General features: G+C 43.9%; 1 protein-coding gene across 1 annotated transcript in view; it reads left to right on the top strand.

Annotated features, from left to right (window-relative positions):
• Positions 1 to 14,600, top strand: part of LOC146801661 (galactosylgalactosylxylosylprotein 3-beta-glucuronosyltransferase 1-like) — a 470,216-nt gene that overhangs the window by 346,829 nt on the left and 108,787 nt on the right. The window contains exon 2 of the mRNA XM_085621136.1: positions 10,032 to 10,183. Within this exon, the coding sequence (XP_085477262.1) occupies positions 10,072 to 10,183 (112 nt within the window). The 5' untranslated portion in view covers positions 10,032 to 10,071. The remainder of the gene's footprint in view (positions 1 to 10,031; positions 10,184 to 14,600) is intronic.

The raw sequence follows: 14,600 nt of genomic DNA, 5'->3' as shown, positions 1-14,600 counted from the left end.
GTCTGACCATATCACCCCGATTCACTCTACCCGTTGTTCCTGATAATACCCAGACCCCTCCGCAGAAGGGCAGAGAGATGTAAGTGCCAGCTCAGTACAGTTTGATGTTCTATGCCACCTTATACTTCTGAGCTTAGCCAAACATAGTCAAATACTCTGTTGGGCAGAGCAATCACAGAGTAGAGCCATCACCAAGCAAGGGCCCGGCCTGGGCTTTTACTTGTGAATACCAGAGTATATTTGTGCCAGTGGCATATGACATACCATGGAAAGAGCTGAACTCTGTCCTTGACCAAATATATGAACCCCACTCTACAAAATTAAACCTATGAATGGTGTTATAAATGTGTAGCTATTTGTTTTTGCAAATTGTTGCATCTTTTATGCAACTTTGTGAGGCATCTACTTTTGACTTTTACTATCTATTTTATATATTTCCTACTGGCGGTCGCCAGTAGGTAGTTATCGTTAGGACCGTGTTTCCATAGGAAAAGCGTTTCTTGTTTTGCCAATAACTTTAGGGCCGTTTGACGAAGCCTTGCAAAATTTTCAAAACTAATTCGCTGCTCACTTCAGCATCTGTCTTAAAAATTTCAGGGAGATCCATCAAGTAGGGGACGAGAAAAAGGGGGGGGGCAAAACGCCTAACAATTTAGACACTGTTACAGCCCGAACTGCTAAACTGAATTAAACTAATTTGGCAGAAAGTTTGCTCTTGGTCCAGAAAGTGACCTTTTTGTTAAATGTTGTCAATCTGTTCGGATCCACAAACCCTCACTTCAAACCAGGAAGTGTTGGCAGCCTTCTTGTGACTCGGTTGAACAGAGTCACAAGAAAACATTATAAAAAGAAAAGGGGGCAGGGTAGAATCATTCTGACCCCCTAGGCCCTAGAGAGGGTCCCAGAGGGATCCCTTCCCCCCCGCCACTGGTCAAAATTATTTTTTTTCTCACATTTTCAGCAGGAGTCGTGCTGGATCCAGGACTCCTGATGGAAATGGAGAAAAAAAGGCACAACTTCCCATGCTTTCTTTATTTTTGGTCCCCGGGTGGGCCGGAGGCATTATCAAAATATAGTAGGGGCGCACAGGGTCCCCCTCCTCGGGCTGCTCAAAGCCCTAGAGACCACCACCTCCCCGGGGCAGTAATATAATGATATGCGGGGTAGCCTCTCCAGGGACACCACCTCTCTGAGGCACAAATGTTATATTAAAATAATGTGGGGAGGCCCTATGGCCTGCCGGGAAGCCCTGGGGACTGCCACCTCCAAGGGGAACATATATTCTTTAAAAAAATGCAGTGGAGGCACTAAGGCCTCCCCCACTGCCCCAAGGCCCGCCACCTCCCCGGAGCACTTTCCATTAGGAATGCAGAGGGACCCGCCTCCCCCCCCACAGTCCAGGGACCACCACATCCCGGGGACACGAATAGAATAAAGAAGAGGGTCTGTTTTGGACTCCTGGCCCCGGGGAGCACCACCTCCCCGGGCTTAATTAAGAAAGAAGGGGGCCGCGCCTCCCCTCCTGGAGCACTGGATGGCCCTGGGAAACACCATACCCCGGGGCCGGCTCCAGCGCTGTCCCAGGGTTCTCATCCCCGGGACATTGCAGTTTACTATGGCATTGCGGGAGCAATGCTCCCGCTGTAACATAGCAAACAGTGTGCTCTTCTTTGAGCAAGCGAGGGAATTATGCTCTTGCTTGCTCAAAGCGTAGCACACTTTGCTTTCACACACAGGGAGCTGCATGTCACCAACTTCCTGTGTGTAAAAGCAATTCGAGATCTCGCAGGAGGTGGGGAGCCGACAGGGACCACAGAGGCCTTCAGGCTCCCTCACACCCTCCAACAAAGGGGCCTGGCTTCAGGGGATGGGGTCTCTAAGGCAAAAAATGGCCCAGGAGGGGGGCCACAGCCCACCTCCATTTAACAAAAAAAAGACCTGTCCCTGGGATGGTGTCCCCGGGGCCGAAATCTGTCTGTGGAGGAGAGCCGCCTGGCCCCCTTTGATTTAAAAAAAAAATACATAAAGGCCTGGCCCTGGGGAGTTGGGTCCCTGGTGTTGAAATTGGCCTCAGTGCAGCCGTGTAGTACCCCTCACTTTAAAAATAAATAAATAAATAAAGAAGAGGCAGACCCCAGGGGAGGGTGTGCCCAGGACCAAAAATGGCCCACGGAAGGGGGGCCATGTGTCCCCTCTTCCTTTATTAAAAAAAAAAAATGAATGGGCAGGCGGGCCCTGGGGGATGTCATCAGTGATGTCACTGACCATGTCATGCGTGATGTAATATGTAAGGTAATAAGCAGTGCATTGCAGGTGCGTGAGTTATAGTTAGCTCAGCTAAATATAATGGCAACATTTCACTGGTTTTGTATGAGTGAAATCTGACTCTAACTATAACGTCGCTGGAACCTTTGTGTTTTTTTTGTGAATATATATATACATATAGTAACTGTGGTCACATACTACTTATTCTTTATTTAATTCACAAATTAAACTTTATGCTTTTGAAAGTGGGTTATCTCTATTTTCTTAACAAAATCAACGTCAACTTATTGATTTATTAGATTTTTTTGTTGCTTCTAAAAGTGTGTTGATTTTGGGAAGCACCGCAGGCCTGTTTCATTTGTTTCATTTATATGCGCAACCTTTTCACTTAGTGCTTGTATATTTGTAATTCAAATTCGCAGAATTAGTAGTTGTTGAATATTTAATGTAGAAATTGCATCTGTGAATATGGAGATTCTGCCAGTAAAGTGAAATTTCCACATGCATAAATTTGGTAGTGGAAGTTCATGGATAAGTCCACCTGTAAAGGATTTTGTGAACACCCACACCATTGTAGCTTTTTGAGGTTTCACCTACAACTCAATCAAATATACTCCTGTCAAGTTCAGAAGTGAGTGAGTTTCTGGGATGGATTAGGAAAGGAAAACACACATATTTCATGGGGAATATGGGAATGTGTTTCACCATGAGCTAAAATATTTCCCCATGGGGAAACAGTTCCAAGTGTTAGTTCTTTTTGTACATAGAAATTTCTATCTGGTGAAAATTCAGCATATGTATATGCATGGATGTTGCAAATTGCAAATTTCAGGGTGATCCATCAAGTAGGGGCCGAGAAAAAGGGGGAGGGCAAAACGCCTAACAATTTAGACACGGTTACAACCCGAACTGCTAAACTGAATTGCACCAAATTTGGCAGAAAGTTTGCTCTTGGTCCAGAAAGTGACCTTTTTGTTAAATGGTGTAAATCTGTTCGGATCCACAAACCCTCACTTCAAACCAGGAAGTGTTGGCAGCCTTCATGTGACTCGGTTGAACCGAGTCACAAGAAAACATTATAGAAAGAAAAGGGGGCAGGGCAGAAACATTCTGACCCCCTAGGCCTCTAGGGGTGGTCCAAGAGGGTTCCCCCGCCCCCCGCCACTGGCCAAAATTATTTTTTTCCTCAAATTTTCAGCGGGAGTCGTGCTGGATCCGGGACCCTGATGGAAATGGAGAAAAAAATGCGCAACCTCCCATGCTTTCTTTAATTTTGGTCCCCGGGTGGGCCAGAGGCATTATCAAAATATAGTAGGGGCGCACAGGGTCCCCCTCCTCGGGCTGCTCAAAGCCCTAGAGACCGCCACCTCCCCGGGGCAGTAATATAATTATATGCGGGGTAGCCTCCCCAGGGACACCACCTCTCTGAGGCACAAATGTTATATTAAAATAATGTGCGGAGGCCCTATGGCCTGCCGTGAAGCCCTGGGGACTGCCACCTCCAAGGGGAACTATTCTTTAAAAAAATGCAGTGGAGGCACTAAGGCCTCCCACACTGCCCCAAGGCCTGCCACCTTCCCGGAGCACTTTACATTAGGAATGTGAAGGGACCCGCCTCCCCTCCCCCCCACAGCCCAGGGACCATCACATCCCGGGGGCATGAATAGAATAAAGAAGAGGGTTTGTTTTGGACTCCTGGCCCCAGGGAGCACCACCTCCCCGGGCTTAATTAAGAAAGAAGGGAGCCGCGCCTCCCCTCCTGGAGCACTAGATGGCCCTCGGAAACACCATACCCCGGGGCCGGCTCCAGCACTGTCCCAGGGTTCTCATCCCCGGGATATTGCAGTTTACTATGGCATTGCGGGAGCAATGCTCCCGCTGTGACATAGCAAACAGTGTGCTCTTCTTTGAGCAAGCGAGGGAATTCTGCTCTTGCTTGCTCAAAGCGTAGCACACTTTGCATTCACACACAGGGAGCTGCATGTCACCAACTTCCTGTGTGTAAAAGCAATTCTGGCTCTCGCAGGAGGTGGGGAGCCGGCAGGGACCACAGAGGCCTTCAGGCTCCACCACACTCCTCAAAAAAGTGGCCTGGCTTCAGGGGATGGGTTCTCTAGGGCAAAAAACGGCCCAGGAGGGGGGCCGCAGCCCACCTCCGTTTAACAAAAAAAAAGACCCGTCCCTGGGATGGTGTCCCCGGGGCCAAAATCTGTCTGTGGAGGAGAGCCGCGTGGCCCCCTTTGATTTAAAAAAAAAAAATACATAAAGGCCTGGCCCTGGGGGGTTGGGTCCCTGGTGCTGAAATTGGCCACAGTGCAGCCACGCAGTACCCCTCACTTAAAAAAAATAAAGAAGAGGCAGGCCCCAGGGGAGGGTGTCCCCAGGGCCAAAAATGTCCCACGGAAGGGGGGCCATGTGTCCCCTCTTCCTTTATTTAAAAAAAAATGAACGAGCAGGCGGGCCCTGGGGGATGTCATCAGTGATGTCACTGACCATGTAATGCGTGATGTAATATGTAAGGTAATAAGCAGTGCATTGTGGGTGCGTGAGTTATAGTTAGCTCAGCTAAATATAATGGCAACATTTCACTGGTTTTGTATGAGTGAAATCTGACTCTAACTATAACGTTGCTGGAACCTTTTTTTTTTTGTGAATATATATATACATATAGTAACTGTAGTCACATACTACTTATTCTTTATTCAATTCACATATTAAACTTTATGCTTTTGAAAGTGGTTTCTTTCTATTTTCCTAACAAAATCAACGTCAACTTATTGATTTGTTAGATTTTTTTGTTGCTTCTAAAAGTGTGTTGATTTTGGGAAGCACCGTGGGCCTGTTTCATTTATATGCGCAACCTTTTCACTTAGTGCTTGTATATTTGTAATTCAAATTCGCAGAATTAGTAGTTGTTGAATATTTAATGTAGAAATTGCATCTGTGAATATGGAGATTCTGCCAGTAAAGTGAAATTTCCACATGCATAAGTTTGGTAGTGGAGGTTCATGGATGAGTCCACCTGTAAAGGATTTTGTGAACACCCACACCCTTGTAGCTTTTTGAGGTTTCACCTACAACTCAATCAAATATACTCCTGTCAAGTTCAGAAGTGAGTGAGTTTCTGGGATGGATTAGGAAAGGAAAACACACATATTTCATGGGGAATATGGGAATGTGTTTCACGGTAAGCTAAAATATTTCCCCATGGGGAAACAGTTCCAAGGGCTAGTTCTTTTTGTACAAAGAAATTTCTATCTGATGAAAATTCAGCATATGTATATGCATGAATGTTGCAAATTGCAAAATACTATCTGTTTGCAGCCAGGCAGATTTCAACATAAACTTCTATGTATGAAATCTCAGGGTCTCGAGGATAACCGAGCAATATTGAGATGAGTTAGGAAAGGTTGTAGGTGTTCCTCAAAACCAGGACACTGGACACAGGGTTCTCGACCACTCTCCTCGACTCTAGGGAATGCTTCAAGCACTCAAGGCCCAGTTCACTGTAGGAGGTGTGAGGGTGAAGTCTAGTTACACAGAACAACACACACATATCACAGTTACCATAAAGATGACATGTCTATCTAGAGGTACTTTCTATGAAAGGACAGCACTGTAATTATCCCTCAAAATCTGTACATATATGTAGAGTTAAAAAAGCAAATAAACATTGAAAATTAACAAATTGAGTAATGCAACACTATGGCACTATTGGATGCATTTGCAACATTGGGCATCCTCTTAAACAGAATTTATCCTCTCTGCATTCAGCAAGTGATTGTGATCACTGTGTTATTCGACAACAATAGGAGAACAAGGAGGATTGCCATCCTCCCGCTGTCACCGAGAGACTCTTAAACCTCTGTTCATCATTGCTAACCAGTTGTGAACCGAGAACGCTTGTAAAGTCACAGAATGCAAGGGGTGCAACCCGTAAGGGACTTAAAGAGAGAACAAACAAAGCAATGGCAGTGGAGAAATAGGGTTACTCCTCGTGTACGGCTAGGGTTTGCCAGTACTTAGGAAAATGGGTGTCTTGTGACTTGGATGGCAATAGTTTCATGTCCAGGAGAAAGATCTTGATACTGAAAGTGGACAGATTGGAGTCGTTTTTCTCAGTTTAGGAGTCCTAAAGTTAGGAGTCCTAACGTTATTACTCCTAAACTGAGAAAAATCCTAACTTTAAGACTTTTGGTATAAACAGAAGGCATTTAGGAGTCCTAAAGTTAGGAGTCCTAACTTTACTACTCCTAAACTGAGGAAAATCCTAAATTTAAGACTTTCGGTATTCACAGAAGGCATTTAGGAGTCTTAAAGTTAGGACTCCTAACTTCTGTGAATACCGAAATGAGTAAGTGCCTTCTGTGAATACCAAAATGAGTAAGTGCCTTCTGTGAATACCAAAATGGTAGTAAGTTTAGGATTTTGTCTTAAGTTAGTTCTGTGAATTAGGCCCTTGGTCTTTGTGATTGCTGGGTGCAGTGCTTAATTTGAGCCAGTGGTTTCCAGTGCTCGGCACCGGCACGTAATTGCAAGTACCAGCGCTTATGACAGTCTGCCACATGGTTGTGCCGTCTACCTAGTTTAGCTATGAGCACAACATCATCTGTTTATTAATTCAATTTACATTTGCAATAACTAATACCTGCCGCCCAAGCTATTCATATAGCTTTGGAGGCTTGTAATAGTATGAATTGTCACACATGTAAGAGTGTGATTGTTTTGTTAGAACAATGATTGGCAGAACTGGCAGGGGCAATGGATGGTTCAAGCTGTAGGGTCCTTCGTACTAGGGCCCTGGCACTAATTCTTTTACAAATCAAGCCCTGGCCGGGTCCTCCACACATGTCTGCACAGTCAGCATCCAATCAGTGCCAGCTCATCTTGGAAGTTTGAAGTCAGTCTGGGAGAGCGACTTTACTCACAAAAGGTTTTCTGGCAAAAGCAGGTACATTGAGGACAGGTGTCTACGCTTCACCGGGCAGGTCCAATCACAAGGGACTGGCTCTGATGGAAACCTCAGACAGGACCTAGAAGAAAAAAAACTGACAAATGAAGAAGAGGTGCCTTTAGTGTTTTAATGCAAGCAGCCGTCCTTCATTCTGTACTCACCACCTTCTACTAAAATGATTTTAGCAATAACCTCGGGAACACCAATGAGGGGTCCTCAAGGTGATTGCTACCAGTCTTCCAACTAGATGTTTCCTCTGCAGTACATTATAAGGATATTGCAAGTATCTGAAGAGGTTTGTGACCATATAGAGTTCGAAAGCCAAATTCATTTATAAAGTCAAGGTGACTTAAAATGTCCTTCTAACGGGATATTTAACTTCTTATAATACCTGGTGACACCATCGCCCTTTCCACCCTTTCAATCTGACGTCTTGCTCCTTGAAAGATATAGTAGTTGCACACATGAAAAATTAAACACATCAAGATTAAACACTAAAAAGTTGTTAGTAAATTTCTCAGTTTATTTTAAAGCGGCTGTAGCGCAGAATAAGTAGCAAGAGGCAGAGAAATCCTTTTGTTCCTGTAATGAACTATATCATGCATAACATAAACATGTTTCCATGAATCTCTTCTTTGTGCTGATAAATTTTCATTTTAGAAAAATAGACCATAAGAACCAAAAAGTGTTTAAACTGCTGCTGCAGTGAAGCTTCATGACCAGCCTTTTCTCTTGGCTGTCGGCTCTGGCTGTATTCATTATGAGGTAATAACTCAAGTGTAATAACTTATTACTGTTGAGGAGCTACGTCATTTTCTTATTACAGGTTCCCGTCTTTAGAAACTGAGCTCATGGTGAATTGTAAATCAGGCTCAAAGCTGGACCCTATACTTGTTCATGGTTTGGTGCAATATGGTTCCCCCTAATATCTTCTCCATAGTTGGATCTTCTCTCTTTTCAGGCGTTCCAGAACCAGACCTGAAAGCTAGCACCATCCTTACTTTACTGAACAAACAGTGTAGACACCGCCAACAACACACCTATCGGGGTTTTATTGTTTTGCTAATAACTTTAGAGCTGTTTGATGAATTTTCACAAAACGTCCCAAATAAAAAAAATCATCCACCTCAGGTCCTTTCTGGAAAGTGGGGGCGAATAAAAAGGGGTGAGTCCGAAAAGCAGTTTCCCCATTCAATTTCCATAAAATTAGACAATGGTACAGAAAAAACAGCTGAACAAAATTACACCAAATTTGGCAGAAATACCTGGAGATGAAGGGTGGTCTGTACCGACCAACCTCCAACTTAAAGAGTGTTTCCTTGCATCAGGACCGTTTGTCTGGGAAGAATGTCTGATAGTAGCGGGTCTGTGAAAAGAAAAGTATAAACACTTCCCCTTTAGTCTCTACCCATGCAATGAATTTTTAGATTCCACGGAGATGCCGATAAAAAACAACAAAGGACAATCGGTTTTTCAAAGACCCCAGGGAAAGACAGTCACAGGCCAGGGAGATGCACGTGGGCATTTTATGATATAGATTGATAAAACCAGTTCCAGTGCTTAATTTGTAAAATAATAAGTGCCAGGGCTCAGTCAGGAGGCCACTGCAGCTTGCACCACTCATTTCTCCTAATCACGCTGCCAATAACAGCATCAGCACAGCTACCATCCACCACACACTTAGCAGTGTGACCATTAAGACTATTCTAGGCCCCCCCGTAGCTATAAGAATGGCTTTGTGCCACAGGTATTAGTCATTTTTAAGTATAATGAATCAAAAAACAAATGTTGTTGTGCTGTTCTCTAATTTAGGGCAGTATGCCACATGGTGGTGCTGTTTGTCTACGTGCTGGTGTTGACAATTAAGTGCCAGTGTTCAGCACCGGAAGCACCGGCTCAAATTAAGCACTGACCAGTTCTGGAAACTGTGGGGGCATGAGCAGTATCCCATGAAGCCAAGTATTTCAAGCATAAGCAAGAGACAAGAGCTGTGACCAAAGCTAGAGCCTTGCCAGAAATGACAACTCCACATTTTGAAAAGACTCTGGTTATGAGAGGAATGGGAAAATCATGCAAATACCTTCTGTGCTTTACAAAATGTATCCAACCCCTCTCACAGATTAGAATGACTAAAATGAAGCAAGCATGCTGAGTAGATAGGTGGCTAAGCCTAACCCTTGCGGCACAATTACCCTGTGCTCATGGCTAACCCTAACCCTTGCTGCACAAGTACCCTCTGCTCCCAATGCACACCTGTACGGTTACATGCAGACAGGAACGCCTTGGAAGCCCATGGATGTGTGACAATGTATGATAAATGAAACGAGCTGTTGAACAGAAATAGAATCCCCTCAGTGGTCCTGTCAAGTGTGTTGGATGCCCAAATATACTTAGTGGAGTGTGGCCCTGAGGCTAGGAAGCAAAATTTTAGAATACTTATTTCAGTCCCAACTCATCATGAGAGTGATGCTGGCAACACATCCAGAAGGTTCAGTCAGATATGAGAAGAGCTTCGAAAGAGGGACACAAATCTTACCGCAAGCTTTATACAAAAGTCTTAGGAACCTAGGGTTCCGTATGATGTTTCACCTGCAGAGATGAATAGAAGAAAAACAATACTTACCTGTAACAAGGAGTTTTCAACTTTTTCTGTTATAGGTTCACATGCTGTACACTCTCCTGTCCTCTAGGGTGGGTTCCGAATAGTACAACTGGCTTTTCATATGTTGCATGGAATGTTTTGTGATTTCACTTTACTTTGCCTTTTATATGTGTGCTAACACCACTGACATCCTTTTGCTTTTTGTTGCAGGTAAAGAAATGGCCCGGGGTTTGTGGCAAGCCTGTGCAGCATGCTGAGGAGACGGAACCTTCTCACCACCCTCTTCATCGCCTTGCCCTGGGCCCTGCTGCTGACCGTGTGGCATCAGTACCCGACCACGCGCTACCTCCATTTCCTGAGAAGTAAGACATTTTTGAAAAGTCACGCTGTGCATAACTTTCCATTGTTTTTAAACTGTAACCCCTTCAACTTTTATTCACCTAACCACAGGCATCAAACCACTATGTTGTCTATTAATCAATCAATCAGGATTTATAAAGCACAGCTAATCACCCGAAAGGGTATCCAGGCACTTGCAGGTCCCGGAGACTTATTCGCACCGCCAGGCCTTGAGGTCCCTTCGGAATTCCAGATTACCGCAAGAGAGCAAAACTGGTCAGTGTTTACTCAATTTATATAGCTATATAGAAACATTTCTAGTGCGTCAACTGTCATAGGCAGAGCCACTGGAATTGTGTGGCAGGGGAGGTCCAAATCATGCGGCAGGGTTTACTGAATAATGCTGCAAAATGAAAACAAGTTATGTGGCATAACAGCACATTATGTGATGGTATTACCGTATTATTTTGTCATTTTTGCACATGTTAACACTATCTGGGCACAGATTTCACCTGTCATAAACTTGACACCCAAATACAGCGACAAGAAACCGAAAGATGATCAGATCAGCCAACCATTGGAAGGGCCTTTCACTGCACAGCAGCAGAGGTTTTAGTAACATTGAATCCGTTTGAGCTAGAGACAATTTTTTTCATTAAAATCCGCTGATGATCGAGTATGTGCCGTATGATATATTAGAACATTGGAACGTTGGCAGCTCCATTGAAGACAATGGAGCGCTCCGGGCTAATACTGGCCGGTATAAGCCCGGAGCTCCAACATTCCAATGATTGTCTTTGTTCACAGCTCTGGCTGTGAACAAAGACTTCAGGGAGCCTGAGGGGATTTCAATCCCCTCGCGCTACCTGAAGGGCTTTGTTTTGGTAGAACATTCTGCCCTCTAGTGGTTGAATGTTCTAATAGCCTTATAGCCCTTCGTAGCAGGGCTATACCGCTGTTAATGGCCCGCTGCTGTTGTTAAAGTCCCTCGCCTTCGGCTCGGGCCTTTAACGCTGCAGCGGGCCATTAACAGCCGGTATAGCCCGCTACGGCGGGCTATAAGGCTATAGTAAATAATGTATGCATTCCTATGTTAAATTTTGGCAGGTTCGACCTGCCGAAATTTAACGAAGGTTTAGTTATTTAATGCATCCGATCATCATCGGATGCGTTAAATACCTTCAAACTTGTAATTCCAACCCATGTGTAAACAGGGGTATAAGCCTGGGTTTGCATTAACCGACCCACTCATAATCTATGGATCCTGCAGTAGACGCTAATTAGGAGCAGATTATAGACAAGGTGTTTCAAGGCAAAACAGGTCAAAATAAGTTCCCTAGTCCTTCCACATGCTGGTTTTATAATGCTTCCTGTTTTTACTGATACAGACCGAAACCCCTCTATTTTCCTGTCTGCATTTATTTTTAAATATGAAAGTATACGGATTAGAGGTCCTCTTATGGGTGATTCTCACTACTGACAGTAATGACTGACAGGTCAGTAGCTGTGCAGATTGACAGGTAGGAGAATTAAAAAAAGAAGAAAGATTCCCTAATGAAGCTTAAATAACTGCAGCTGTAGGGCGCTTTAACCTATTCTACAATGCAAATGTTTTCAGATGACTGTACTGTATGGTAAACAGCTATACCCCCGCAGACATTAATGCATGAGTGCACATTGATCAGTTAAATAAATGTGGACCTTAATATTTAGGCTAAAGACAAAATAATTATGGATTAATTCAAATAAAATGAGCAAAGGATACATATGGATAAATGCACACGGAAATGACAAAAAAATAAATTCGATAGAATTGGAATCCCTGCTTATAAACAACATCAACTGATTAGTAAGTGCATAATGATCAAAAATGATAAAAGAGGTGTGAAATGACTTCTATCATCACTATGCAATCGGAGATAAAAAGGTAATGTAGGACCGCCTCACTGGAGCTCCTGCCCTGTAAGTTTGGCAGTGCACTCTCTGGGTTCATTTAATCAATCGATTTTCTGTACTTCAAGGGCTACTCAATGGGGAAGGATCAGGCTGTGCTATGAGCCGGTGTTCTGTTGTTCATTCTTTAATACAGAGTTACATCAAACTGAGCACCCCACATGCTCCACTTTAATGAAGCATTTCTCCTCATAGCTCTTCAGGAGAGCACAGCAGTTTCATTAATGGGTTCCTGGAGCATGGCAGTGATGCACCCATGGAATTGCCCCCGTTAGAACAGTTTAAATACTAGTCTTTTGAAAAGAGAACTGGATACAAATCAGGAACCATGGGTGGCCTGCTCTGAAAAATGCTAATAAAAGCAAAACGTGTCTCAGGCCCTGTTTGTGGGAAGGGGGCGAGTGTAGGAAATAGGGGGTTCTGTTTAGCTCACTAGGATTTTTGAGCTTTTGACTCCCCAGTTTTTCGACCTTCACTGTGGGCACGTTTCACTACCTGAGTTACACTCACGGTAAATTCAGGGTAATTTGACTGAGCCTGTTTACCACCTGTGTCCTCCTTTTATGATAAGGCCACTGGGGTGAAGCTAGGATAAAGGGCAATGGGTTGGTTTCTAATTAAAACATGTGCACACGTGTGTCGGCTGTAAGACTACTGTTGTGCGCAGCCCAGTAATTGCACACACATAGCCTGGCGCAGAAGGGACTTGGCAATAACTGGTACTAACCAGGGGTAGATCTTATAATATTAGAGATAACGTAAACCTGCTTCTTCTTGTGACCGTGACAAGTCCTGATCGTAAACATCATGATGAACACAGGGCCATTTTGTTGGTTCTGTAACCGAAGCAACTTGCAGGTTTACATTGTCTCTGGTTACGTGTTCTACGAAACTGACAGCTGCTACTTATCACCCATCAGGTTTTCTGGATCTTTTTTTCCAGGACCGGTTTAGATATACTTCTTTTGTCTTTGAAGACAAATCTATTCATTCACTGGGATGTTCCTTCAATCCATCCTGGCACAAGTGAGAGCGACCAGTGCCTATGAGCTGGAAACAATTACATCGGAATATAGCCTTGGAAAAGTCCTATAAGGTCGAAACACGTGTCGGCTGAGATCATCCACGAGGAACCAGCAGCAATACATCTACAAAGGGTCCCTACAACACTGTACTTGTGAAACAAGGAAATGAACAGCAATGCACATACACGTTGGATCAACCTATATATAATTGAGTGACTAACTTATCATGGACTGTAGGGTGATGATATGATGTGCAACATTATTGTGACACAGATTTCACGTAAAATGTACAACACCACATACCTGAATGACTGAAGTTGATTCATGTAACAGTAACTTCATACTATTTAAGCAATATAAATGCAATGAATACTATGATATGCTAATGGACATGCACAACTGATTTGCATTATCATAATAGTAGCTATTTATATGTGGGGGTGCTCCGCTATTTTGTATTTTCGGTTAAGCCCCTGATAAGGTGTTGCATTGATAAAGTATAACCTGTGATTATTTGTATTCATACGGTGATTTGCTGACAAAGGTTGTAGGCCTGCCTTATTTAAAGTGACACCCCCTTATATTGTGATATTGCATCTGGTAGAGATGTGGGGCATTGTGGTATGGGTTCAGGAGTCACTAGGGGTGAAATTTGATAGGAGAGTGTCACCAAATGTACTTCCATCTACCTGAATCTATATGTGTGTAATTTAATGTGTATTATGTAGTGTTGCGTGTGTCTGTGTAGTAAAAGTACTTTTCCTTTTTCAAAGAAAAAGCACTGACTGGACCCTAATTGATTGACTGTTGTTGTAGAAGGCCTGCAAGTTGGGTTTGCTAGCCCACACCTCCTCCCTAAGTAGGACATGGATTACTCTGCTTCACTGCCTCGAGAGACTTAAGTGCTTCATTGAGGTATATGGTTCCCAGTAATAAGACAATAGCAGACATATTACTTGTAAAGAATTCACATCCATCCCACCTAATCACCCATTTTCTTATACCGAGGAATTAGGATCAGCAAGTGGAGTTAGACAGGAAACAAGGGAAGGAAAATTGCTTTGTTGCAAACCATGCCTCAAACAGATTGAAGCCTTTATATGCTGTAAACCCTGAGGCATTTAATTGCCATTTTTGTAGCTGGAGGAGCAAGGAGCAGCAGCAAGGTGCCCAGGAGTGCAGGGTACGGCAGCCAGAGGTGAGTGAAATTCACAGCCCTGTAGAGTTTCCTGAGACTCAGGAACCACAGAACCACACAAGGCAGTGCAGCTCTCAGATGTCTAGGTGTCCAAGATGCAGGGGTTGCAACAGTATACCCCCTTCCGAGGCCCTAGACTTGTCAGGATAGGCCATCAAAATTGATGAACCAATCTAGGTACATGGACTGGAGAGGCAGGAACTCAAGAACACTCTTTTCCAGTGAACCAACAAACTGTGAATGGCCTCTGAAAATCAGATATTT

This window comes from Triturus cristatus, chromosome 8, assembly GCF_964204655.1.
Source record: "Triturus cristatus chromosome 8, aTriCri1.1, whole genome shotgun sequence".
NCBI lineage: Eukaryota > Metazoa > Chordata > Amphibia > Caudata > Salamandridae > Triturus > Triturus cristatus.
The sequence above is the reverse complement of the archived record's forward strand: the minus strand, read 5'-3'. Positions and strand labels throughout refer to the sequence as shown.